Here is a 26,245-nt window from a genome sequence, read left to right as displayed (position 1 = left end):
TAGATTGGGAAGATACATTTTGTGGATTGAACTACTTTAAACCAGTTGGTTTTTAAAGCTATTCAGTCGAAATTAAGCACATGTGATTGATGTTTTGTACAATATCTTTTAAGAAATGTGTTGCCAACCCATGTCAACAGTATTTTCATGCAAATCACACAAAACTTTTGGATGTAACTACTCTCAGTTTTGAGCATTTGAGTTGAGTTGGAATTTGGGATATATGATGGCTGGTGACACGACATATGCTCCACCAACATATGCTCCACAGACAATTGCTCAAAAATTGCAACAAATGCTCCATGACAGTGGCTTTGTGGCATTTGCTCTTCCAGCAATTGCTCCGTTGACATTTGCTCTGCTGACATTTGCTCCACTGACACTTGCTTTGCCGTTGATGTTACCATGTTTGGTGTAAATGTGCTCTTAGTGTGCTTGTGTGGCTGAAGCAGCTTCACAAGCCGTCACGGCCATAGCTATACTAGTATCTGCCCTTAGATAGAATACACACCGTGTAAGGAGATTTGCCTGCAGCTGGTTCTAGTTCAAATAGAGTGCCAAGGCCTATGAGCCGTTTGAGAGGTGAGACTGATGAGGCACAAAAGCGCTAGTAGAAGTCTAAAAAGATAACATCTCTATACTTACTAGTAATTCTAAGCAAGATGGACTCAAGAAATAAAAATTTGCAAAAATTCTAACCAACTTGTACCTGATTCTGCGAAGAAGAGACTTCGCCTCCTACACAGATCACATGGAATTCATGCTTTAAACCACGGTGCTGCAAAGCAACAGTGCATCAGCACAGGGCTGATTCGTTGCTTGCGTGACGTCATAATTTCGGTCCCCAAAATTTTGCAGTCAGATTGGGTCTCAAAACACTATCTCTCCATCATTCTAGAGACGTTTTTACATTCTGAAACGTAGTTATTCATATTCCTAGAGACTTAAGCTTTCCAGAAATGTATAATTCACTTTACTTATGAATATCAAGCTATTTTTCGTGTGATGACTACTTTAAGGGTTTCTGGGAAGAACACTGAACTAGGGCTTTCTACAGCTCAGTCGGTAGAGCACTGGGCTAGCAATCCGGAGGTCTTGGGTGTGAATCCCGATGGAATCCCATTTTCTGTGCTCATTTTTCCACTAATAAAGTGCTTGAAAATACAATTGAGAAGTTAATCTTCTGCAGAGTCAGTAAAGCACTTGCGAGGGGAGCAAATACTGTATCTTTGAAGACAATCTCGGCAGAGCAATAACATCGAAGCAAATATTACCCTTTCGGAGCAAATGTTGGCAGAGAAATTGCTGGCAGAGCAATTGTTGGAGGAACATCAGAGGAAATGTATTTTCAGAGCAAATGTCGGCGGAGCAGTTGTCGATTGAGCAAATGTTGGCAGAGCAGATGTCGATGGAGCAGATATTGGTGAAGCAAATGACAGCAGAGCTATTGTCTGCAGAGCAAATGTCGACAGAGCAAATGTGAACGGAAGAAATGTTGCGGACCATTTGTCATGGAACCATGATGGCTATAATGTATAATTGTGCATTTGAGTCAAAAGCAAGCTTAATTTCCCCCCAAATATGCCAGCACACCAAGGATCACGCTGGATGTCTCCTAGCATTTATATAGTAATGCCGGAGAAAGCACAGATGACCCAAGAGCGACAATCTGGGATGATCTGTGATGTGAACTGTGAAAGTGTAAAAGGAGCTTTAGCAGTCAGAAACTAAATTTGTAATTGAAATTGTTCATAATTTCTCATCTTTGGGGTCCTTTTTTCAAATAGAAAAGGAATTATCCTCATCATGTTCAATCCACACATAGATATAGGGCTAAAGTCTTTGTACAAACACACACTCTTCTCTCGTTACCAATTCGTTATCATTTTGTTCCTTGCAGTATTCAGATTTGGGTGTCAGACCCAGCTGATACTATCACTAGTGATACATGCTTATCCCCTTGTTTTCATCAGAATTCCCCAGTACAAGGGCCTCGTGGTCTTGCCCCTGGCTACCAGGTTACGAGCATCAATGGCTGTCCTGTGTATAACACTGACATGTGGACCCAGTGTCTACGAGGGGCTGTATTCTATCCCATCTTAGGCCACTGTATGCCAGCTGGCAAGGCACAACTTCTAAACAGGGCTGTAAAACGTAAGTGTAGATCAGCTCTAATGAGTGCATCTTCTGACAGTAGTTGTAAGCATTTATTATAAGGAAAAATTTTCTTTGGATTGTTTATTTCATACCTGGCCCGGGCATGTATGGTACATGATGTATAGATGTGATGATCACATTTTGGGCAAAATACCTCCAGATCTTGTAGGTGATGTAAGTTAGTACATAGTAGGGAGGATAGTGATAATGAAGATTATTACCTATGTAAGGTAGTTTTACTGGGCAATTGTAGTTGGTATTTTGATTGGTCGGGAAACTACCAGTTTCCAGTGGGCAATATTAGTGGGTATTTTTCTTCTTCCAGGTTTTGCCAGTAATTTTACATGTAAGCATTGCGGTCAATCACCAAGAGAAAATAATGTGCACAAACTGCCAACATCCAGGCACTTGAGCAGGAGCTCCTGGTGATGAAAATTTGCTGTTGATGAGAGTTTCTCACGGAGAGGTTTCCCAATGAGGGGCAAATTCCCATACGTTAGTAACATGTAAAATAAGAGGATGATTGCTGCAACTGAAAAAAAAAAAAATCTCGCGCTCCAATTTGCAGCAGTACTGCTCACAGTTGCATTTAAACACAACTGAGTTTCAGTTTTGTACAAGTTTCTAGTCTTGTAGGATTATCTAACACAAGTCTTTTCAGCAATGCACTTGCATTTAGTTGCGTTTAAATGCAAAGTTGCATGTGATTTGATACACTTGCATTTTATTTTCTGAGTTGCATTTAAAGGGGCCCTGAAGCCCAAGTCAGCCTAATTTTAATGTTTAGGCAAATTTTATGTAATGATATGTGCTGATTTTGCATTTACAACTACTTTTTGTTGAATCTGACGGATGAAAGTGCTATTTTGAGAGAAGATACAGCTCTGGGAACGCCCCTTGAAATTCTGTCAAAACATGCGAACGGTGAGTAGGTCCTGACGACGTCGTCTCAAGAATGATGCGAGTTCAAGCAGACGCTACTCGGTTTTATTTGCACGATGTTGTATACAGATTCTATTAGCTTTTGTCGTTCATCTACAGTGGATAACACAACTATTTTTCTTTGGATAACCCTTTCCCCAGAAACTTGAGCGATTCATCGGATAGTAGCGTGGAAGAGAGGGTTGACTTTTCAAGTTCAGATTCTGAACATGCAGAATTTTGTGACAAAATTCCTGCAGTTTTGCCTAGTCCACGGTGCAGACGGGCAATTCCATTAGATTGGTGTCATGGGGTGAAAAAATAAATTGTTACGTTGAAACTTGCCACCTATTTCATTTTGTTCAGTATACATCTGTGCATGTGGAACAGCCATTTTTTACACTAATATACCTCCAGAATGGCAGATATTACACTTTAAAGTCAAATTACATTTTCATTGAGAATAACATTGAAAATGTATGTGAATGTTTGAGTTGAATCCATGGAATATAAAAGAATGGTATGTAATTGATTTGTTGATTTTTATGATGCATTGGGTATCAGTTACTAGTTTGTACTTTACTAGTAATTGGTAGATTGCATACTACCAAACTGCTAAAACTAATGTAACGTGAGTAACGAAAATACTCAAATAGTTTCATATCTTAATATTCCCTTGGATTTAAAATGTGCCAATGGAAATTCTCTTCATACTGCCTCTACCTAATATGAAAAATGGTGAAAGAGTTGTGTATATGCAGTTGTGTTATAATGAGAGAGGTTCAAAAATTGTAACGTGAGTAACAATGTAATGTAAGTAACAAGGGTGTAACGTGAGTAACGACAAAAAAATCACGAAATACAGATATATTTCTACACCAATGACAGCAACATTTTTTTGTGTGACTTGAGTAAGCTGAGGGAGCATAAAGAGAGTATGGTCTTGTAAATGACCTTACATGACCTTGCTTGAATTGGTTGTTATCTAATAGGCTAAACACAATTGCTATCCAAAGAAAATCTTGATTGGCAAACTAGACAAACCAGATGTGGATAATAATCAAGGAAATTAGAATTTTTTTTTGTTAAGTTCTAAGCCTTACATTATATTTTTTCAGATATCAGCTATGGATAACTTTAAATCCCTTTTAGAGCCAGCTTGATCTTTTTTTTTTTAATGCTCAAGGTTGTAAGTTGTACAATTTTGGGAATTGGTTAGTGGAGCAATCATAAGACAAACGGGAATTAACGTTGCATCTTGATGCAATTTACAAATGAATTGTAAGCATAATAGATTAACAAAAATCTGTATATATCTGATGTAACTTTGAGCAAGAGTTGGCATTGTCTCTTTTTACAATGCCATTTTTTTTTTTGAGTTGGGGGGGGGGGGGTTAACAATTATCATTTTCTAGCAGCTGGTAAGTGTGTCTAAGACATTTACATGAATTGTCAGTGTTACAGCTTTTTATATATTATTCTCTGGGATTATCAACCCAAAATAATGACAATTGCTTAACTACAATAACTTACTCAAAGTTAGAATTCACCACTACCAGAAGATACAAGAATATTTTTGGGTTAAGAGGTAGATCGATCAGTTAAGACTGTACATAGCAGGGCTGCCAAACTAGAGTGAGAAGTTGGAGTGAAGTGTGAGTAAGCCAGCGACTAATGGAAGTGACAGTGGTGGGGAGGGGGTTGGGGATGGTGTGGAAGGGGGTTGTCTCCCCTCCCTCCTTTCTACTGGAGTGAACTTCATCTATTTTGCATTTTAACTGGTGGATTTTGTGCATACTCTCGTAAAGATTTCAACACATGCCATAGAGAAAGTTTGCCTGTGGAAAAATCATGAAAGTTTGGGCTTGGGCATAATTGCATGTTCGGATAATCAGGAATTTTAGGGACATTACTTTTTTTTTTACATGCTGTTTTGGGGGTTAACTGTGAGAATTCTTTTATCAGAGATACTTAAAATTTGATGAATTGCGTGAGTCTTGTGCTAATTGCGCGAGAGTTGGCAGCCCTGACATAGAGTGGAAAGTCTACACTGGTAACAGTAGCTGGATGTAATTTGTAGACATATGTACTGTACATATTTCTAAAGTAGTTTGCAACTTATGAAATCAAGTGTTTCACTCATGATTAAAGCTACTTACATTTAAGTTCCTGTGAAAGGGAATAGAAGGAGAATATTTTGATTCACTGCATGAACTAGTATGTACTACTTTATATTTTCTTGCATTCGGTTTATAGTGGTTACTCGGATTCTGAAAAGTAAAGTATGTGGAATATATGACCGTATGATAGTGGGAAAATTATGAAAGAGTGCCAATATTGTTTTATTTTAGGGACAAAATATCTGTAGAGGTTAAAAGACATCAAAACCATTTAGTTTCCAGCTAATTCTCGTGGTCAGTTATGTGGTAGTGATTATGAGCTAATATGTAACGTGAGTAATGTGTAATGTGATTAACAATGATTTTGCTATTGCTGTCAAATATTTCCAATGCTCTCAAAATTTTGACCCCCTATATTTGAGTACCACAACATGAGTTATATAAATCATACAACAGTAGTTTGAAATACTGCCCAGTATGAGGACACTTTTTGAATAAAGGCATGTTGACTTTTTATGCCGTCCCAAAAAATGTAACGTGAGTAACGAAAGTATTTTTTCTTTATTTCCGGTATGGATGTGGTTAGTAAAATTCTATTAATATTGCATGGTAGACTAAGGACTTGTGCATCTATTGTACAACAGAGAGTATGTCAAACCTTCCAGTATAAAAAATATGACAATTACAATATGCAGAGATGCCTAAAAAGTGTAACGTGAGTAACGTGGAATTGCCCAGATAACTGTCGCTCGGTTCGATGATGGAGAAGACATTGGAAAGCGGCTTGGTAACATAGATTGGTAAACCAGACTGTCAATTTTATTTAACTGAAATTCTATTGGTTTTTGTAGTGAAACTGCAGTTCCCTACCTACCAATTTGCCCCTTACCTGTACTTTTGCAGCTTTGACGTGCATATTATGTACTAGTAGTAGGCCTAATTATCACCCCGATCGGCCCGGGGAGCGAGCGTTTGCTACAGTCACTGCCAGCCGAGCCTAGCTGCGCCGCACTTTGACCGCGCCTTGACTGTGCTGTAGCTATAATACGTAATGAGTTTTTTCATGAGCTGAGCTAGGAACTCGAACTGCATGAGCAGAATTGAGATTTGCTTCGCTTAAAAATAATGAAAATAAGTTCTTGGAACTTTCAGCAATCATATTTGCATAAGCATGATGTTAAATTATGGTAGTGGACTATGAAAAAAAAACCAAACATACTTATTGTGGGGAATTATGCATTGATCAGGTTCTGACCAGCTCAGCCCCGGCGGTTTCCTGATGCTGATGTACGAACAACAGTGCCTAAGGCCTGCACAGCACTAGGCTCATGCTGATGAATGACAATGTTCCTTTTCATTAATTATCCCCTCTCTTTATCTGATCATAGGGCCTAAATGAGAAATTTCTGCGCATTCACATGAACAGAATTTTTAATCAGACCTTTTATTAGTTCCGAAAATATTATATCAAAATACATGTGGATCAATATGTGGATTTTTGTTTGTTTGTTCAGCAATTGTAGTATTTTTTTATATATTTATATCAACTCAAGAGACAAACTCTGATCATTCCAATTTCAGAGCAAAGTCTTCATTTATTGTTACAACTAACATCTACTGTATTGATACTAGTATCATCATTTTGTTTTTTACTTCATCTATTTTCATTGATTTACATACATGCATTTCTTCTATCAACTCTTTGTCAGTATGCCATGGTGCAAACCCCCTGTGTGTCACATTATTCTGAGACTGCAACGTAGTCATGCTTTGTGAAAAAATATTCTGTTTTGCAAACCTATGTAACTTTTTTTCTTAATATTTGTGTTAGTTACCGTGGACATGTAAAAGAACATAGTTGTAGAGAAAATCCCAAGCTCTGATTCGATGTAAATTGTATGACAAATCTATGATTTTGTTTCTTTCAAATTACTAATAGCTACATTATTGTAGAGGTACAGATTTTTGCACACAAAACAGCGACAGAAACCTGGAATTTACTCACAAAGCCAGTAGGAAACACCGCTTGATAGTGAGTAACAACATAAAATGCAAGCCACATGTGACAGGAATAGAATCTAAAGAAACTATTCCATTGTACTGTGGAATTTGGGGATTTATCGATTGGTCTGAGTGGGTTTATGCGTTTGAGCAGAATACGCGAACTTGGCACGTAGTTGACTGAGTCAGGTGTGGGAACGTGGCACATGATATACATTACCGGTGTATTACATGTATCATGGGGGGGGGGGGGGGGGAGGATTGCAAGTATTGGCCAGATGAACTTGTCATATACTTAAATGATTGCAAACCATGCCTGGAATGACAGGTGCAGCATCGGGTTTCAGCCTTCTGATGTGTTTGATAACAAACTGGTTGTGCAGCTCCACTTTGAAGGCATCCTCCGGGAAGTGGGCGCTGCATACCAAGCTTGAGCTGCTGGGCCCGTCCCAATCGGCCCTCGTCCAGCTTTACTCTTGCTGTCCCAATTTTCTGTAAATTTGGATCTTATGAGAAAGGAGTGAAGACTCACCCCCATCCTTTGCCGTGTTACTACACCCTGCAATGATGCATCATCTAGGCATGGTTTACAAGGTGCAGCTAAAGATCTCCTAAAACAATATTTTTCTTGCAATCAAACGTTTGGAAACCCAACGTCTTGTCAGCAATCAACACACGACAACAGCTGTCGGGGTACGCGTATGGGTAAGGCTGGGTATACGCGGTGCGGGTGCCTCGAACATTGGCTAAATGCAGTCAGCTGTCGTCTGCTACAGAAGCTTCATTCTTGAGATGACGTATGTGGTCACTTGACTCACCTTTGTCGAAAGTTGACTTTTTTTTTTTAGGGGCGGGGCTTAAGAACTTCGAAATGTGCAATATCAAAGTGGCAAAAGTGGTTTCTCTCTCACAAGTACTCGAGTGTAACTTAGTGTATGCCCTTTACATGTATATTCAGGCTTACAAGACAATGGAGGCATGGCGCGAATGGTATCGGCGCGATACAGTAAATTAGCGAGTGGTAATGCTGTGAGTCAGCGGGAAAAGCAATTCTTTTCAGAGTATGGTGATAAGAATTTGAGCGACAAATTATGTCGACTTAGGTGAGGGAATTACCACATATTTCAGCTCAGTAGGCACTGAAAATCATTTCAACTTATACGAGTTGTCAACTAACAAATGTCGACTAAGACGAAATTTTCAAGGAATAACAAAGGGAAAAATCAGGACTTTTTGCTGTGTCGACTTAAGTGAGGTTTACTGTACAAAGGAGTAGACCTGTAACAAGAAAGAAAGGGGAAAAGACAAAGTATCGGAAGCTGCAACTGCAGGACAAACTAAGACTGCATTTATCAACTCACTTTTGGTGCAGAATTAAGGTTTCCAAACAACTTTTAGGGAGTTTGGGGCAGTTGATAATTACGAAGCTGTTTTGATTATGGGGTTAGAAACAAGTTTCTGAAATGCCCCCCCCCCCCCCCAAAAAAAAAGGAAGAAAAACCAGTGTGATCGCAGAAGAGTGACCACCTGAGTGGGTGGGGGGGGGGGGGGTATTGTCTTTTAAGTGAGTATAACATAAGAAGTGTCACTGAATGTGATCAATGTCAGCAATAAAGAGCAAAGGGTGACAATGACAGTCAGAATAAAATACAAAGGAGTAGACCTATAACAAGAAATAATGGGGAAAAGACATAAGTATCAGAAACTGCAACTGCAGAACAAACTAAGGCTGTGTTTATCAACTCACTTTTGGTGCAGAATTAAGGTTTCCAAACAACTTTTAGGGAGTTTGGGGCAGTTGATAATCACAGAAGAACTGTTTTGATTATGGGGTTAGAAACAAGTTACTGAAATGTAAAAAAAAAAAAGCGCGATTGCAAACATGTTCGAAATAGAAATGCGTTTTTGGAGAGTTTTTTTACCTTTATATGTTTTATTGAATCAACAAAATCATGATATATACAAAATATTATAAATGATTAGACAAATTTATGGACGAAATCAAACATGAATAAAAAAGAAAAAAATAATAATGATATTAATAAATGCAGCTTATACCCCCCCCCCCCACAGAAAAAAAAAATCTATAGGATTACTAGTAAACATTAAGTTTGATTCGCTAATACATATATTTTCAAAACGATGTAAGAGATCGCATTCTGTCAGAGAGGGGAAGGGAGAGAGAGGTGGGGGAAAAAGAGTTGAGGCTTGGCGGAAGAAAAACCAACAACTTTAAAATCGAAAGAGAATCTGTGTAACAAACCACCAGCTCCCACAGGGTCCGCAAACAATTAAACCAACAAAGTAACCATTCATCAGTCTCACAACTTCCCTGTCGCGGCCCGACTCCATCTTCATCTTAATATGACTTGTTTTTAACCTTGTTGTAGTGTACACATTGTTTGAAACCAATAAACACACCCACACCCACACACACGCACACTTTTTTTTTTTTTCAGTGATCTTTTTATTAATTCCATTTCCTTTGAGAATATAACAATTCAAAAAAAAAATTACACACATTCTACATAACATCTGTCATAAATCATGTAGATATTCCTACAGTTATGAGACATAATCCATAATCCATAAAACAAGAATAATCCTTCAATTCATTTTAAGGCAGATATCAAACAGAAGAGAGGAAATAGAATGAATTATCCGATCATTCCTTTTTAACTACAAAACAAACAAGCAGAATTCATATATGCAATTGTGAGCAATTTAGCCAAACACTAAAAAAACAGGAAATGAAATTTCTATTATATCAAAAGAACGATGACAACAACAACAACATAAACCACCCTCATTCCCACCTTTCCACCATACCCAACCCTCAACTACTCATAACTTTAAACTTTAAACCCTCCCCCCCCAAAAAAAAAGTCCTTCTCATCTCTAAACTACCTCCCCACCCTCTACACCACATCCACCTCCTTACCCGAGACAGACACACTCCCTCTCATCCACCTCTCATCTCATCCACCTTTCATCCACCCACCCATTTACACACCCACCCTGCACACACATCCGCTTAACACACACACACACACACACACACACACACACATCCACTTAAACACACTTCCACACCCCCTGCACACACATTCACTCACCACAACACACAGTTATTTCTGCTCGCATTCAGAACATAATTATGCTAATTATGCTTAGGATATATGCTGCATACACACAATACATGCATGCACATACACATATCATACACACAATATACATATCCACATACCTGCATATATATTTTATATACACAATACTTATCTCTGAACTCAAAAATATCTAAAGAAAAGAAGTCAGTAATCAAACACACACAAAAGGGGAGAAGTACGGGTGCATAAATAAACTAATCCTTTACAAATTTTTTAAACATTCCCATTTCAGCAAATGCAAACCCAGTTTATTTCTTCTTATGGCAATATCATTCTCTTCCTTTCGACATGTCATTAATGCCTTTTTAAATTCTACCAATGTCGGTGTTATTAACTGTGACCTCGCTTTATATAACATATGTTTAACTATAAGAATAAGAGTGTTGTACAGTTTGATTCTGTGAGAAGTTCCTTCTAAACCAATATGTATATCCCGCCAAGCTAAATTACGTAACTCTTCTAACTGAAAGTACTCAATGAAATCATGCCATAAAGATTTAACTTTTTCACAGTTCCAAAATAAATGCGAGTAAGTTTCAGAGCTTTTTCCACAAAAGGAACATAAATTATCAGCCACAAAACCAAATTTTAGGAGCTGTTCCTTAGTATAAATCGCCCCGTGTAATAACTTATATTGAAATTCTCTTAAGTCTCCAATTAGAGTTGAACTTCTGGGCCTTATAAAAATATCTCTCATACTTTTATCAGCGAAAACAAATTTTTGGTGTCCATCTCTAATTTCTAAACAGTAAGACTGCTTTAAAAGAGACACGAAATGTGAATAAATCTTCCTGGATTGTATCTTTTTTAAATCTGTAATTTGGCCAAAAAACTTTAAAGGTATATTAAAATCACTGACATCTACTTCATACCAATTGCATAAAATTCCATCATATTTCCCACTTTTCAAAATGGACTCACAAAAGCTCCATACATAAGCAATATTTTCACTTTGTAAACCTAAACTTTGAAAATAACTAATTGGTCTTATGGATTGTTTATCAAATAATTGTTCTAAGTGATAAACCTTCCGCTCATATAAATCTGCATTAAATATCATTTTCCCTCTCAATAAAAAATCTTTATTATTAAATATAATTGGATTAATTTTCCCTTCTTCAAAACTTCTGCAGTTATATAAGTCTTCCCAGGCAGCTAGCATTTCTAAATAAAACGATGGTGCCTTAAGTGAAAGTTTTTTAGTCTCATAATTGCAAAGAAATAAAATTCTACCTCCTACAGCTTTAAAACTGTGATCAAAGTATACTTTCCAACTCATATTTCGTTCTCCATACAAAAGTCTTTTTACCCACATCACTCTCTGAGTTTTCACAAACAATTCAAAATTCATCATTCTCAATCCACCATCCTTGTAATCCTGATACATAATGGCTCGTTTGACGCGATCCTTGCCCTTCCACACAAAATCAAAGCAACTTTTTTGAATTTCATCAAATAACCATTTTGGAACAACAGAGGATGACGCCACATAAATCAATTTAGATAAAGCATAAGTTTTAAGTAAGTGAATTTTCCCCATGATGGTGAGATCTCTTTGCTTCCACCAACCTAAAAGTCTTTTAATTTTACTTAATATTTCTTTATAATTAACTTCCTCCATTCTCTTCCTTTCTAAAGCAAATGTAATCCCTAAAATCTTAATTTCTGTAACTATACTTCCAAACTGAAATTGTGCTACATTCTCTTCATCCTTACCAATAATCAAAACCTTCGTTTTATCCATATTAACCCTTAAACCACTGACTTCCGAAAAAATCTGAAATAAGTTTTGTAATAACCTAACTGACGCTTTATCTCTTATAAAAATTGTCATATCATCGGCATACAGTATCTGCTTTACTTCAAAATCACCAAGATCAATCCCTCTCAAAGTAGTCTCATTTCTCAAAGCATGTGCCAAAATTTCAATAACTACTAAAAATAAATAAGGTGATAATGGGTCACCCTGACGCACACCCCGTTCTATTCTAAAATAACCGGTTGAAAACCCCTCATTCATTACACAGCTGCTAATATCAGTATAACACAAGGAGACACATATAGACAGACACACACGCACACACAATAGACACACACTCACACTAGCTCACATACACACTAACATACATACACACAAACAAACAGCCACAGAGACACACACTGCAAAATTAACACCAACTCCTTGTATTCCATGGAGCTGTCCCTGCACTCGGGTAGGAGCGAGACAGACAAAACAACCCCTGGAGAGAAGTAAAACATGAAACTGGTGAAAATCGCGGAAACTCTCCCTGAGGTTTTGCAAAACATTTGAACAGGCCTTAACCCTGCTTTAGGTATAAAAAACAAAACACGTGTACACCGTACATTTTAGCATAAAACTAATCACGCAGTTTAATACATGCATACAATCACAATTTAGATAACATAGTATAACCTATACAGAGATGAACAATTATTAGTCACCTTATAATGATGGCAGTCCTCTTGAACTTTACAAACTCAGTTCTTAGAATACATAAATATATGCATATAAAAAAAAAGATATGTAATTTGGGATTACTACACTTTTACAAGCAGTTGGGGAAAAAAGCAAAAACACAAACAAACAAGAAATATTCTTAATTAAGAAGTCATAAAGAAAATTTCCGTTTCCTAAAATGAAGCACTAACTTGTTTTTCTTCTTGGCAATACTATATTCTAACTCTTTATTACTTGCAATATATGCTTTATAGCCCTCAAAAGACGGTGATTTATTCTGAAACTTACATATGTAAATATAATATTTAAGTAAAAGAAACAAAAATGTAAGAAATCTGTCATTGTCAAAACCAAACATTTTTTCAAAAACAGTAGGGTTTAAAGTTTGTTTTGATTTCTCTATAATAACCTTAATAGTTTTCTCCCAAACAGGCTTGACCACAGGACACTCAACGAACAAATGTATGTAAGTTTCTGTGGCAATATTGCCAAAAGCACAGTTTGGTGAATCCTTCCTTTTAATTTTGTATAAAAACTCATTTAGAGGTATTGCTCTATGAAATAATTTAAAATAAAAAGAACGAATACGGGTGATAATGGTTGATCCAAAATTATTTGTATGAGTTTTTTTTCCCATTTCTCCTGCTCGGGATCAGGACAATTTTCCCAAAATATCATCTGTCTTTCGGGGATACAAGTTTCAAATAGTATATCATAAGCATAGTCCCTGTGAGGAATTTTCTTAATACTAAAAATTTTACTTTCATTTTATCAAATATAATACTTGGAGTTAAATCCGATAAAACCTACCACATACTTGCCAACTAATAAGATTTTATCAGATTCAGTAAGATTTTTTACATGAAAAACAGCAAAATAAGATTTTCTGTCAGAGAAATAAGATTTTTTTCTAAATATTTGGATATACCTTTCATGTGTATTTTCTGAAGATTTGACTATTTGACTGAAAGTAAGATTTTTAACTTAAGTTTGCACATAAAATAAGATTTTTGCAATCCACGAGTAAGATATTTCATCTGGAAATGTTTGCAGGTATGCAACCAATCTTTCGGAATACTTTTCATCAAAAAATTATACTTCCTCCTATCCCGTGAAGTTATATTAAAATCTAAAACCAATTCTTCAAATAACTTACTGCCAGGATAGGGAGGGTTCAATAAATCAGAAATAAAAATAATTCCTTTATCCGTCCAGTCTTGATAAAGGAAGTACTGTTTTGATTTTGATTGACAACCACCAATGGATGAGAATGGGATACCCCATTCTAGTTGAACAAACTTTTCTCCAAATAAATACCATGTTTGGAGTGATTCAGCTAATTGAGATAAGAATAATCTATCCAGAACACTTACAGGGGCATGCGTTTGTCATAAAACTTCCTTCTTTATACTAAATTGATTTAAAACAGAAATTTCAATGGTCTTCCATAGACTTTCATTATTATCATCTAGTAACAGTTTTACCCATAACATTTTTTGAGCCAGAGAAAAACTATGGATCAATCATGCGTAAACCACCAAAAGAAAAATCATTACACATGAACTGTCTTTTGACACTATCGCAGCCATCATTCCAAATAAACTTGAACAATAAAGTGTTCAATCATTTGAAAAAGGATTTGGGTAGTTTAATACAAAGTACTGAAAAAAAAATAAAGAAGCTGTGGCAGCAATAGGGTCTTTATCACACAGATCTTCCTGACAAGAGATAAATTTCTTGCACGCCAGCAATTTAAAGTGCTTTCAATAGTTTTAAGTTTTACTTTATGGTTCAAATCATATAATTGTTTAGTATTCAAGGAAAAATGAATGCCCAATGTCTTAAAAGTGAGCTTATTCCACTTCAAACCATTTGCAGGAAATGGGTGAGATGGACAACCCTCTTTTGAACCAATCCATATTGCTTCTGATTTGGATATATCAAGTTTACATCCAGAACTGTTTGAGAAAAAATCAATAGTGTCAAACAAAGATCGAAATGAGTTCTCTGAACCATCAATAAAACAGGTTGAATCATCAGCCAATATCTTTAACCGAGATTCCTTTAATGTTAGAATTTTGTCTAATAGCAAGGGCCATACATCCAATTACTAACAAAAATAAGGGGAGATGGGACACCCTTGGAAAATACCTCTTTGCATATCAATAGGTCTAGTCAAATTACCATAATTAGTAACATAACTTTTTCTTTGGGAATAAAAAACTGATCCAATTGAAAAACTTCTCAATAAAGTTAGATTTTTCAAGAACACAGAAAAGAAAATTGTGAGAGACACTATCAAAGGCCTTTTGAATATCAAGGAGGAGAATCGCACGGGGAATATTGTTTGATTTTGTATATTCAATCACATCAGTAATTAAACGAACGTTATTTACAGTATTTCTTCCTTTTAAAAATCAGACTGATCTGAATGAATTAAAATATGACAAACATCTTTTAAGCCGGTTTGCAAAAGTTTTAGCTAAAATTTTATAATCAAATGTTGAAAGAGATATGTGTCTGTAATTTTTCAGATAATTACTATCTTTATCTTTTTTAGGAATTAAAGTACTGATTCCATTTCTTTGGGAAGAGGACATTAAACCATTTTGTAGAGAAAAATTAAAAGAACTCAAAACATATCTAATATGTCCTTCCAAAATACAATATAAAACTCCACAGACAGACCATCAAAGCGGGGTGATTTATTGGTTTCATGGAAATAACGGTCTCATATAATTCTTGTTTCGAAATTGGTTCATCAAAAAACAGTTTATCAACTTCATTCAAATTTCGAGCCTCTATGCATTTAAGAAAATTTTCAATAATGGCTTGACTACTATTATGTTCCTCTTTATACAAATTCTGATAAAAAGAATGCATTTGATGGAGTATCTGTTGTTGATTTACAATATTATTTTCATTCTCAGCTTTTAATGTAAAAATAGTATTCTTTTCTCCCATTCTTTTCTCTAAATTGCAAAAATACCTTGAACTTTTTTCTCCTTCCTCAGCCCATCTTAATCTAGAACGAACTAGAAATGTCGCAATGGCGACTGATGCCTCCGCCATAATGCATGATTCTCCCAATAGGCGTATAGTACAAAGTCTTGACAATGTGTGATCCATGACAGTTTCACATAACTGGCAAAATATTGAAATGACAGGTTTGTCAGAAATGTCTTGAACTGGGTTTGCTATAATTTTCAAATTTTGGGGAAGTTTATGCATTGAGTAATTTCCAAGGTATGAAGAAAGAGTGATGACCGTACAAAATAGATTTTTTTTTTTTTTTTGGGGGGGGGCATTGAAACCTAGCTGGTTTGACCCTTAACCTTTGACTTGCTGGAAATTTCCTGGAGAATCTCCATTAGGTAATGCATGTATTAAGTTTTGAAATTAATAATGCAAGCATTGCATATACTAGTATATGAGGGATATTGTAACATTTTGAGGAGTTGACCTTGACCTTTGACCCCTGACTATTGACCCATGACCCCTAAATTCCCTAAATAATCCCTGCCAGACAGTACATGCGTATGTACCAACTTCTACGAAGATACATTGAACCATTTGCGAGAAAAGTGATATTGCAACATTTTCACCTAACCTTTGACCTTTTGACCTTTGACCTTATGACATGCAACGCTCTCTGGAGAATCTTCACGCAGTAGTACATGTCCACACCAAGTTTCAATAGAATACCTTTGGGCGTTGCATAGATATGGGGGAAATTGCAATATTTGTAGCATTTGACCTTGACCTTTTCACCTTTGATGTCTTGCTAATGTCACTAAAATCTACTCAACTAATTGTCCCATCATACATCATCCTTGGACCAAGTTTAGTGAAAGCTGCTTCATCCAGTTTTGAGTTAAATCACGTAAACAGATAAATGTTAGGATTTGACCTTGATCTTTGACCTTTGACCTCTGTCCAATTTCACTGAAAAACTAATCAAGTAATAGTCCCATCATACATCATCCTCCAACAAAGTTTGGTGAAATTTGCTCCATCCAGTCTTGAGTTATCGCGTAAACGGATACAATTTCACGATTTGACCTTGACCTTTGACCTTTAGCCGATTTCACCCAAAATTTAATCAAATAATTGCCCCATCATACTTCATACTTGGACCAAGTTTGGTAAAATTCCAGTAAATATTACTCAAGTTATCGCGTAAACAAAAGCTGATGGACGTACGTACGGACGGACAACCCGAAAACATAATGCCTCCGGCACCACTTCGTGGCGGAGTCATAATTATAAGACCTTTCGTTTCTTCCTCTAATGTTTGAACTAACACCTCTTTTTCAACCAGAAAGTCTTCATTATTCATATCATTACCCAATTTCTTATCAATTTCTTCTACATCTTTCAACAACTGTTTTTTATGCCTCCGCCACGAAGTGGTGCCGGAGGCATTATGTTTTCGGGTTGTCCGTCCGTCTGTCTGTACGTCCGTCCGCATTCGTTTACGCGATAACTTGAGTAATATTGACTGGAATTTTACCAAACTTGGTCTAAATATAAAGTATGATAGGGCAAGTACTTGATTAGATTTTTGAGTGAAATCGGCTGAAGGCCAAAGGTCAAAGGTCAAGGTTGAATCATGGAATTGTATCTGTTTACGCGATAACTCAAGACTGGATCAAGCAAATTTCACCAAACTTTGTCTGAGGATGATGTATGATGGGACAATTACTTGATTAGTTTTTGAGTGAAATTGGACAGAGGTCAAAGGTCAAAGATCAAGATCAAATCCTAAAATCTATCTGCGCGATAACTCAAAACTGGATGAAGCAACTTTCACCAAATTTGGTCCAAGGATGACATATGATTGGGCAATTATTTGAGTAGTTTTTTAGTAAAATTGGCAAGAGGTCAATGGTCAAAAGGTCAAGGTCAAATGCTAAAAATGTTGCTATTTTCCCCACATATATGCAATGCCCATAGATATTTTCTTGAAACTTAGTGTAGACATGTACTACTGCGGAAAGATTCTCCAGAGAGAGTTTCATGTCATAAGGTCAAAGGTCAGGTGAAAATGTTACAATTTCACTTTTCTCGCAAATGGTTCAATGTATCTTCTTGGAACTTGGTACATACACATGTACTGGCTGGCAGGGATTATCTAGGGTATTTAGGGGTCATGGGACAATAGTCAAAGGTCAAAGGTCAAGGTCAACTCCTCAAAATTTCACTATTTCCGTCATATACTAGTATATGCAATGCTTGCAGGATTATTATAACCTAATATAAACATGTATTACCTTATGGAGATTCTCTTGGAAATTTCCTGCCAGAAGGTCAAAGGTTAAAGGATGTGTACAGTTCTGATCGAGGTGTAGATTTAGCTTTTAACATTTTGCGAGATATTCAGAAACCACTCTGTGAGATGTCAAAGAGCATGCAGTTCTAAGGGGTATCAAAAGTTTATTCGATGAAAATCGGTTTTGAAATGGCTGAGATATCCAAAAACAAGGTGAAACAAAGAGATCCTAATAAAGTTTTGGGATGTCGCCTTTTATTATTAGCACTTTTTTGATATCTCAGCCATTTGAAAACCTATTTTCATCAAATAAACATTGAATCCTTCTTAAAATTACATGCTCTTTCATATTTCATAAGAGGCTTTTCATTATCTCACTTAGGAATGTTCAAAACATGAATCCCTACCTCAACCAGTACTGTACAGTCCCTTTAAGGGTCAAAGACCAGGCTAGAATTAAAAAAAAAAATTATTTTATGCTGTAATTACACTTTTTCTTCATACCCTGAAAATTACTCAATGCATAAACTTATAAAAGGGTCATCCAAAGTCAAGTAAAAATCCTCAATTCCCCAAATGCGTGTACCTGCACTCTTAGACAATAGCAAACCTAGTTCAAGGAAAGTGAACATTCAAGACATTTTTTACAAACCTGTCATTTCAATATTTTGCCAGTTATGTGAAACTGTCATCTCACATTGTGAAGATATTGTACTGTACACCTACTGGGAGAGTCATGCATTATGGCGGAAGCATACCAGTCACTATAGCGACATTTCTGGTTTGCAAAATTTGTTTCTTTTTTTTTTTCTAGCACAGTATTCTAAACATGATCCTGTTATCGTACATTTTATAGTATCCCATAGAATATTGGGATTGCAGTTAGAATTTGTATGGATAATTTTAAATTCTTGTATTTTTCCTGTAATAATCTCATTCAAATCTGAATCATTGTGTAAATATTGACAATTAAGTTTCCAAAAAGATTTACCTCTTACTGGCTGAATTCCTTTAAAATTTAACATGACAGCTGAATGGTCAGATTGAATACCTGGGATTATCTTAGATTGTAAACAATTTGCAATAAAATTATCTGAAATGAGAATAGAATCAAGCCTTGATAAAACTTAAGGATTTCTTTGGTGTCTAGAATACTGCTTCAAATTTTCATGAAAACTACGCCAAATGTCACATAAATTAAATTCTTCAATTAAAGTTAATAATATATTCCTCGCTCTTACGTTAGAATGCATTTCTTTGCTTCCTTGATAATCTGCAGGTCCCAAAACTAAGTTAAAATCACCAGCACATATTATTAGAGAAAAATCAAACTGGTCCAATCTACTAAACACCTCAAGAAAAAAACTCAGGATCATCATTGTTTGGACCATACACATCAATTGAAATCAAAGATACATCATTAATAGTTGCAGAAGTTATTAGATATCTACCATTAGGATCATTGTGCATGGAATTGAAAGTAACGGATACACAATTGCGAATTAAAATAGCTACTCCTTTACTGTTTGAATTGTAACTTGAAAACCATATCTTTTCCCCCATTGCTGTTTCCAAGAAGTTTCATCAGTTTTAGAAGAGTGAGTCTCTTGGGGGAAAACTATATTGGCATCAAGGGACCTTGAATAATGGAAAGTTTTTTCATCTTATAATCTTGGAAACCCCTACAATTAAAGGTTATTAATTTTAACTCCTTCATTCTGGTTGATAAAAACCTAATTTCAAGTAAATTGAATCCAAATATTGATTAGAACTAAAAACAACAAAATGACTGCCAGCATGAAGCAATAACTTTCAACATCACTGTAAATAAAAGCTGCAACTCATCAAAAACATACTCGTATAAATAATTGAAGATCATCAAAAACTGGTACAAAGCAGAACAAGAAAAAAAGCAATTGAAAAGCAAACAAAAAGAGCGTGCAAGTGCACAAGATAACAAAGGAAAGGGCTTCAAATCAAAAGCCAGCCGTTCCCTAGTGTGCAAATTAACAGCAGTTGGCTATATTTATTTCTTAATGAAAAAAAAGAACAAAACAACATTTAGAGATTGATTTCCCTAAAAAGGAAGAAGAGAAAAAAAGGTACAAGTGTCATATCTGACCTTATAAACAGCAATTAAAAAAGAAAGTCATACACATTAACCCTATACAGGACCATATATTTTGAGAAATTAAAAAGATTTTGTTGAATAAACATGGAAGAGCAAATTTATATCTCTCAAAAAAAAAATAAAGTAAAAGGATTACACCTAGTTTAAACTATAAGTGCATTTCAATTATTAACACAGATCATAAAATGTATATGAAATAAAAGAAAGTAACTTAAAAAAATTATAAGAGTGAAAATATATTCAAAAATGTTCTATGGTCAAAGCAAACAATATCAATGACTAAAACTCTTCAAGTGATAAAAAATATATATGATTATATGCACATAACAATAATGTACAAAACTAAAACCTGATGTATCTGTTTGCAGTTTGCAGATAAAAACTAAACAATGTGGGTACCAAGTTGTTTTGACTACCAGTGAAAGACCTAGACAAAACTTTTTTATTTTCCAACAGTACAGGTCTGGAGTAGCAGGAAAAAATTATAATAAGTACAGACCAAATGTGATATATACAAAACAAAACATTCAACCATTAAACTGTCATTTTCCATTCATATCACTTCATGAAGTTGGATGCTTTTAAGTCTCTCTTTTGTGAATTCCTGGAATTTGGTTAAAAATTAAATAACAAGACAGAGTTTCGTGATCAAAATCAGTAGTTTTTCCATGGGCAGCAAATAAGTTGAGTTTATTCAACGATGTGCAATTTCCCCTCTTTGCTTCTAAACCCAAGGCGGTCAGGGTAGAGAAAAAAAGGCCTTTTCCCCTCTTCTTTTAAGCATCTGAATGTATCCATTTTCTCTTTTCTCTTGTTTATAGACTGGGGGCCCAGAAGTTTTATTCAGCTGAAAAGGGTCACACTTTTTGATGGTCTCATCATATAAGGATGTGGCCAAGGGTCAATAAAATGAATTGCTGGCAAGTCACATCCTGTACCGTAAGCCTAGGGGCCACAAAAAGGGGCCCCGAAAAATGGATTTATTCAGCCGAAGGGGGTCACGGACAAAAGTTGGTGGATATTGTTCCTTGTGGTGTACTTATCATGAAAACAGCAATGCCAGCTATTTTATCCTGTACGGGGCCCCAGACAGTAGCCCCAAAGGGCCCCACCCATATGGTGTTATTCAGCTGAAAAGGGTCACGGCTAATTTCTTTTGCAATGGAAGTAGGTCCCATCAGAGATATCCAAAACACCAATGCCAGCTATTTCATCCTGTACGGGGCCCCAGACAGTAGCCCCAAAGTGCCCCCCCCTCCCACACACACACATTAGTTTCATTCAGCTAAAAAGGGTCATGGCTAATTTCTTTTGCAATGGAAGTAGTACCCATCAGAGATATCCAAAATACCAAAGCTAGTTATTTTATCCTACACGGGGCCCCAGACAGTAGCCCCAAATTGCCCCCTTACCCCCTTCCCATCCCCCCCCCCCCCCACACACATTGATTTTATTCAGCTGAAAAGGGTCATGGCTACTTTCTTTTGCAATCGGAAGTAGTACTCATCAGAGATATCCAAAACACTAAAGCCAGTTATTTTATCCTGTACGAGGCCCCAGACAGTAGCCCCAAAGTGCCCCCCCCCCCACACACACATTAGTTTCATTCAGCTGAAAAGGGTCACGGCTAATTTCTTTTGCAATGGAAGTAGTACCCATCAGAGATATCCAAAATACCAAAGCCAGTTATTTTATCCTGCACGGGGCCCCAAACAGTAGCCCCAAAGTGCCCCCCACCCACACACACACATTAGTTTCATTCAGCTAAAAAGGGTCATGGCTAATTTCTTTTGCAATGGAAGTAGTACCCATCAGAGATATCCAAAACACCAAAGCCAGCTATTTTATCCTGTACAGGGCCCCAGACAGTAGCCCCAAAGTGCCCCCCCCCCCACACACACACATTAGTTTCATTCAGCTGAAAAGAAAGGGCCACGGCTTATTTCTTTTGCAATGGAAGTAGTACCCATCAGAGATATCCAAAATACCAAAGCCAGCTATTTCATCCTGCATGGGGCCCCAGTCAGTAGCCCCAAATTGCTCCCTTCCCCCTCCCCCCCCCCCCCCACACACATTGATTTTATTCAGCTGAAAAGGGTCATGGCTACTTTCTTTTGCAATCGGAAGTAGTACTCATCAGAGATATCCAAAACACTGAAGCCAGTTATTTTATTCTGTACTGGGCCCCAGACAGTAGCCCCAAACATGGGTAATTTCTTTTGCACTGGAAGAAGTACCTATCAGAGATATTCAACCCACCAATGCCAGTTATTTTATCCTGTACGGAGCAGCCCCAGACTGTAGCTCCACAGTGTCCCATCCATTATACATGTACTGTGAATCAGCTGAAAAAGGTCTTACAAATTCGTTTGTAATGTAAATATCAGGGCCTACTAAACAAAGATATCACAAACACCAAAAGCAGGTCATCTTATCCTGCATACGGGGTCCTATAGGTTACAGTAGGAAAACACCCAAGAAATTTGCAAAGGAAGCATACTTTTGTATACTGTAAACGTGGAAATTTTCGCGGTACATTAATTTTCGCGGATTTCGCGCTACGCTCGGCTTTCGCGGATTTCGCGCTACGCTCGGCTAGCGCGAATTCAAAAACGCGCAAATATATCTTCACAATTTTCTACGCACATTTTGAACGGGATGAATTGTGTGCGCTTCATCGATGATACTGCTACGTAGTACAATGTACAGGCATGTTTATGCTACTAGTACTGTGCGAAGAGACGATACCTTAGATTGCTGTGTACTGTAGCATGCATGTGTGCACCGCACGCATCGATGCTACAGTCCCCCGTGACTACGGTACTAGAGTCACAGCTGTACTACGTATTTGAGTGCTTGTACTCGCAGTCGAGCCGCTCGCTACGTCGCTTGTCGTACGCTGGCATAGCAAGCTATGTAGCAGAGGCTTTGGATGAAAGCAGTGAATGTGTACTACAGTAAAGTAACCTGCTGCGGAGTGCGAATTTAAGAACCCGCGAATACGTTTTCGAGCCGCTCAGCGCGAAAAATTAATCGCGCAAAAATATTGACGTTTACAGTAGTGCACAACCGAGATGACCATATTACAAAGTACCAGTCATTTCATCCTGTACTGGGCCCGGAGCAGTAGCCGTAAAGTGCCCCTCCCCCTCATAATTATCATGACATCATTTAAGCTGAAAAGGGTCATAGTTTTTCTTTTACAATCGAAGTAGGCCTTAGTTTACATCGTAGATACCCAAAACATCAAAGCCAGTTAGGTTTTCCCAGCCAATTTCGCACTTTGTCGGTTCATTTGATAGAAGGTTCGAATTCGTAAAATGGGTATTCAAATTGGCTGGTACCCTACGTTCATTCAAATTTGCCTTGCCAAAAAGGGTATTTCAGTCATTAAATTTCGCGAAAGACAGTCAAATTCCAAACATGTTCATTCAAATTTACATCATGCTATTTCTTTTTTTTTAAAGGTGAGGACATTTTAATGTGTCTTTCTGTATGAGTTTTTGTTTCATCTATAAATTACTGTTGTTAAGCAGTAAAAGTATCATATTTCTTATCTAGTATAACTGGATTTGGTTGTTCTGTAACGCTCCTTCTCTTTCATACATGTCATTATAGACCTATATGTGTACCAGTAATGCAGATTAACTTCATTTTTTTATAGTCATGACAGCACAATAGATACAGACGTATATCTCTAGAAGACATAGAAAGAATTATTTAAAAAAAAAAATTGAGGATCATAACCTTGACTTCCTGGAACTGGCCGACCGCTCGTAATAAAGCGCTTGTAACGGCCAGATAATTTGTGGCTTCTTACTTCTTCGGATTCAATAAGCACGTTAAAGAAAAATTGTTGTCAAAGTCTCTTAAACGAATACGAAAACATGAAATGTTATGATGCTTACAAAACAATAACTACGATGAAAGAAAATAAGGAAAGAGGTCAAGCATGAACATATCTGTTTAATTGACTGCAGAGCATGTTAAATTAGATGCCCAGAAATCAATTTGAAATAACGAGCGCAGCATATACGTGATCACGTGACTATATCATTATGAATTTATGAATGAACGGATAGTGGAATGGTGCTTATCTTATATATGAATTTCAGTTAAAAAAGTGTTATTTAGAATAAGGTTAGAGGTAATGTGAATGTTTCAAAATGAATTTGAATGAAGAGATCATGACATTGAACTACCATGTCATCTAGGCTAAATTTTTGCTAAATTTAATTCAGCATTAAAGAATTGGATTAAAAGAGGTGTGAAATTGGCCCGGATGCAGGGCCCGTGACAGGTATAGCCCCAAGGTATTCCCACCCCATATGAATTAATCGTTTTTAGGTGAAAAGAATCATGTATGCCTATTTTCCTTGGCAGTGGAATTAACAGCTGAGATACCTAAAACACAAACCCATCCAGTTATTTTTATTCTTTAAGGGGCCCCCAACCAGTAGCTGGAAGGTGCTCCCGTATTATTTCATTCTACGTGAAAAGAATCACGGCTATAATTTCTTTTGCAATGGAAGTAGTACTCAACGAGGTATCAAAAACACCGAAACCAGTTATAGCTGTACGGGGCCCCACGGAGTGTTCCTAAAGTGTCCTCACATGTAATTCCACTATCAAGATCTGCATCCAGATCTATTCTATCTGTCAGATCGGGAGAGAGCGGCAAAAGTGTACGGGGACCGGGAGCATCGTAGCAGCAGCGTTTGGGTGATGGGGTTGGATCTGGCAATTTTACAGATCGGGAAGAAATTTTGAACTTGTTCAAAATTTCTTCCCTACATGTATCTCCCCATCAAGATTGACCTATTTTGAATCATAGCTCAAACGGGGAGAGAGCAGTTACAGTGTAAATACCGCAGGATGAGCGTAACAATTCCAGGTTTTTCTGATCGTAGTAACAGCGGCACAAGAACGGGAAGTAGGCTAAACTAGACACCGACGTTGTCCCGCTGCTGCGCCGCTTTCTTGATCAAAGCACGACCTTCCCGCTTTAACGACGCTCTCACTAAGTTCTCTACTCTCGTATAAAATCAAGGCCTGTTCCGATACGACGCTTCATTCCTGCTTTGATAACGCTGTTGGCCGTTTTAGCTACGCTGTTCCTACGCTTTACCAGACTCAATTCCGCATGTCTTCCGCTCTTGCCGCTCTAAAATCGAACGTAGCCGATACGCTGGAAAATGTTTGCCAGAACAGCAAAACTGATGATGATGAGGAGGACGTTGTCGTTGTCACGAAAATGAAGATGAAGAAGCACATATTTAAGAAGAAGAAGAGATGAAGACAAAGAAGAGAAGAAAGCAAATTTAAGCACTTTGGAGCTACTGTCTGGGGCCCCGTGCAGGATAAAATATCGGACTTTGGTATTGTGGATATCCGATGGGTATACTTCCATTGCAAAAGAAATTAGCCGTGACCCTTTTCGGCTGAATGAAACCAATGTGTCTGTGTGTGTGTGTGTGTAGGGGGGGCACTTTGAGGCTACTGTCTGGGGCCCCGTACAGGATAAAATAACTGGCTTTAGTGTTTTGGATATCTCTGATGAGTACTACAGTCAACCTCGCCTAAGTCGACCTCGCATAAGTCGAAAACTCGGCCAAGTCGAAGCTCCAGAAAAGTCCCGATTTTCTCTTTACTTATTTCTTTAAAATAATCTTGCACAAGTCGAAGTTTTACAAGTCGAATTTCGCCTATGTCGAAGATAATTTCGAGTCCAGATTTGTGTAAATGCATGTAATTTTCATCGCACAAGTCGAAGTTTTTTCCACGTCCGTCATTCAAACATGGAAGTGAAGCATTCTTTCATTCTTTGATAAATAAATGAAGGAAAAAAAACACCACTTTTGTAATAAAATACTCCCAAGGGTCGAAAAGAAGTTAAACCTAATATCCCTTGTATCCTTGATGTCCAGCTGAGAAGAACATAAATCACATGTACCAGGGTAGAGGCGAGCCATGTGCGGGCAGCGCAGCAGGGTTTGG

General features: G+C 37.1%; 1 protein-coding gene and 1 pseudogene across 1 annotated transcript in view; one reads left to right on the top strand and one right to left on the bottom strand.

The window, feature by feature from the left end:
• The window catches only part of LOC139738776 (membrane-bound transcription factor site-2 protease-like), an 85,328-nt gene that overhangs the window by 42,418 nt on the left and 16,665 nt on the right, over positions 1 to 26,245 (top strand). Inside the window, exon 5 of the mRNA XM_071649415.1 lies at positions 1,974 to 2,154. Coding sequence (XP_071505516.1) covers positions 1,974 to 2,154 — 181 coding nt within the window. The remainder of the gene's footprint in view (positions 1 to 1,973; positions 2,155 to 26,245) is intronic.
• On the bottom strand, positions 12,997 to 15,006 carry LOC139738775 (uncharacterized; annotated as a pseudogene).

The sequence above is a fragment of the Diadema antillarum genome, unplaced genomic scaffold (assembly GCF_040938485.1).
Source record: "Diadema antillarum isolate AM-2024a unplaced genomic scaffold, OU_Dant_1.0 seq00000768_RagTag, whole genome shotgun sequence".
NCBI lineage: Eukaryota > Metazoa > Echinodermata > Echinoidea > Diadematoida > Diadematidae > Diadema > Diadema antillarum.
The sequence above is the reverse complement of the archived record's forward strand: the minus strand, read 5'-3'. Positions and strand labels throughout refer to the sequence as shown.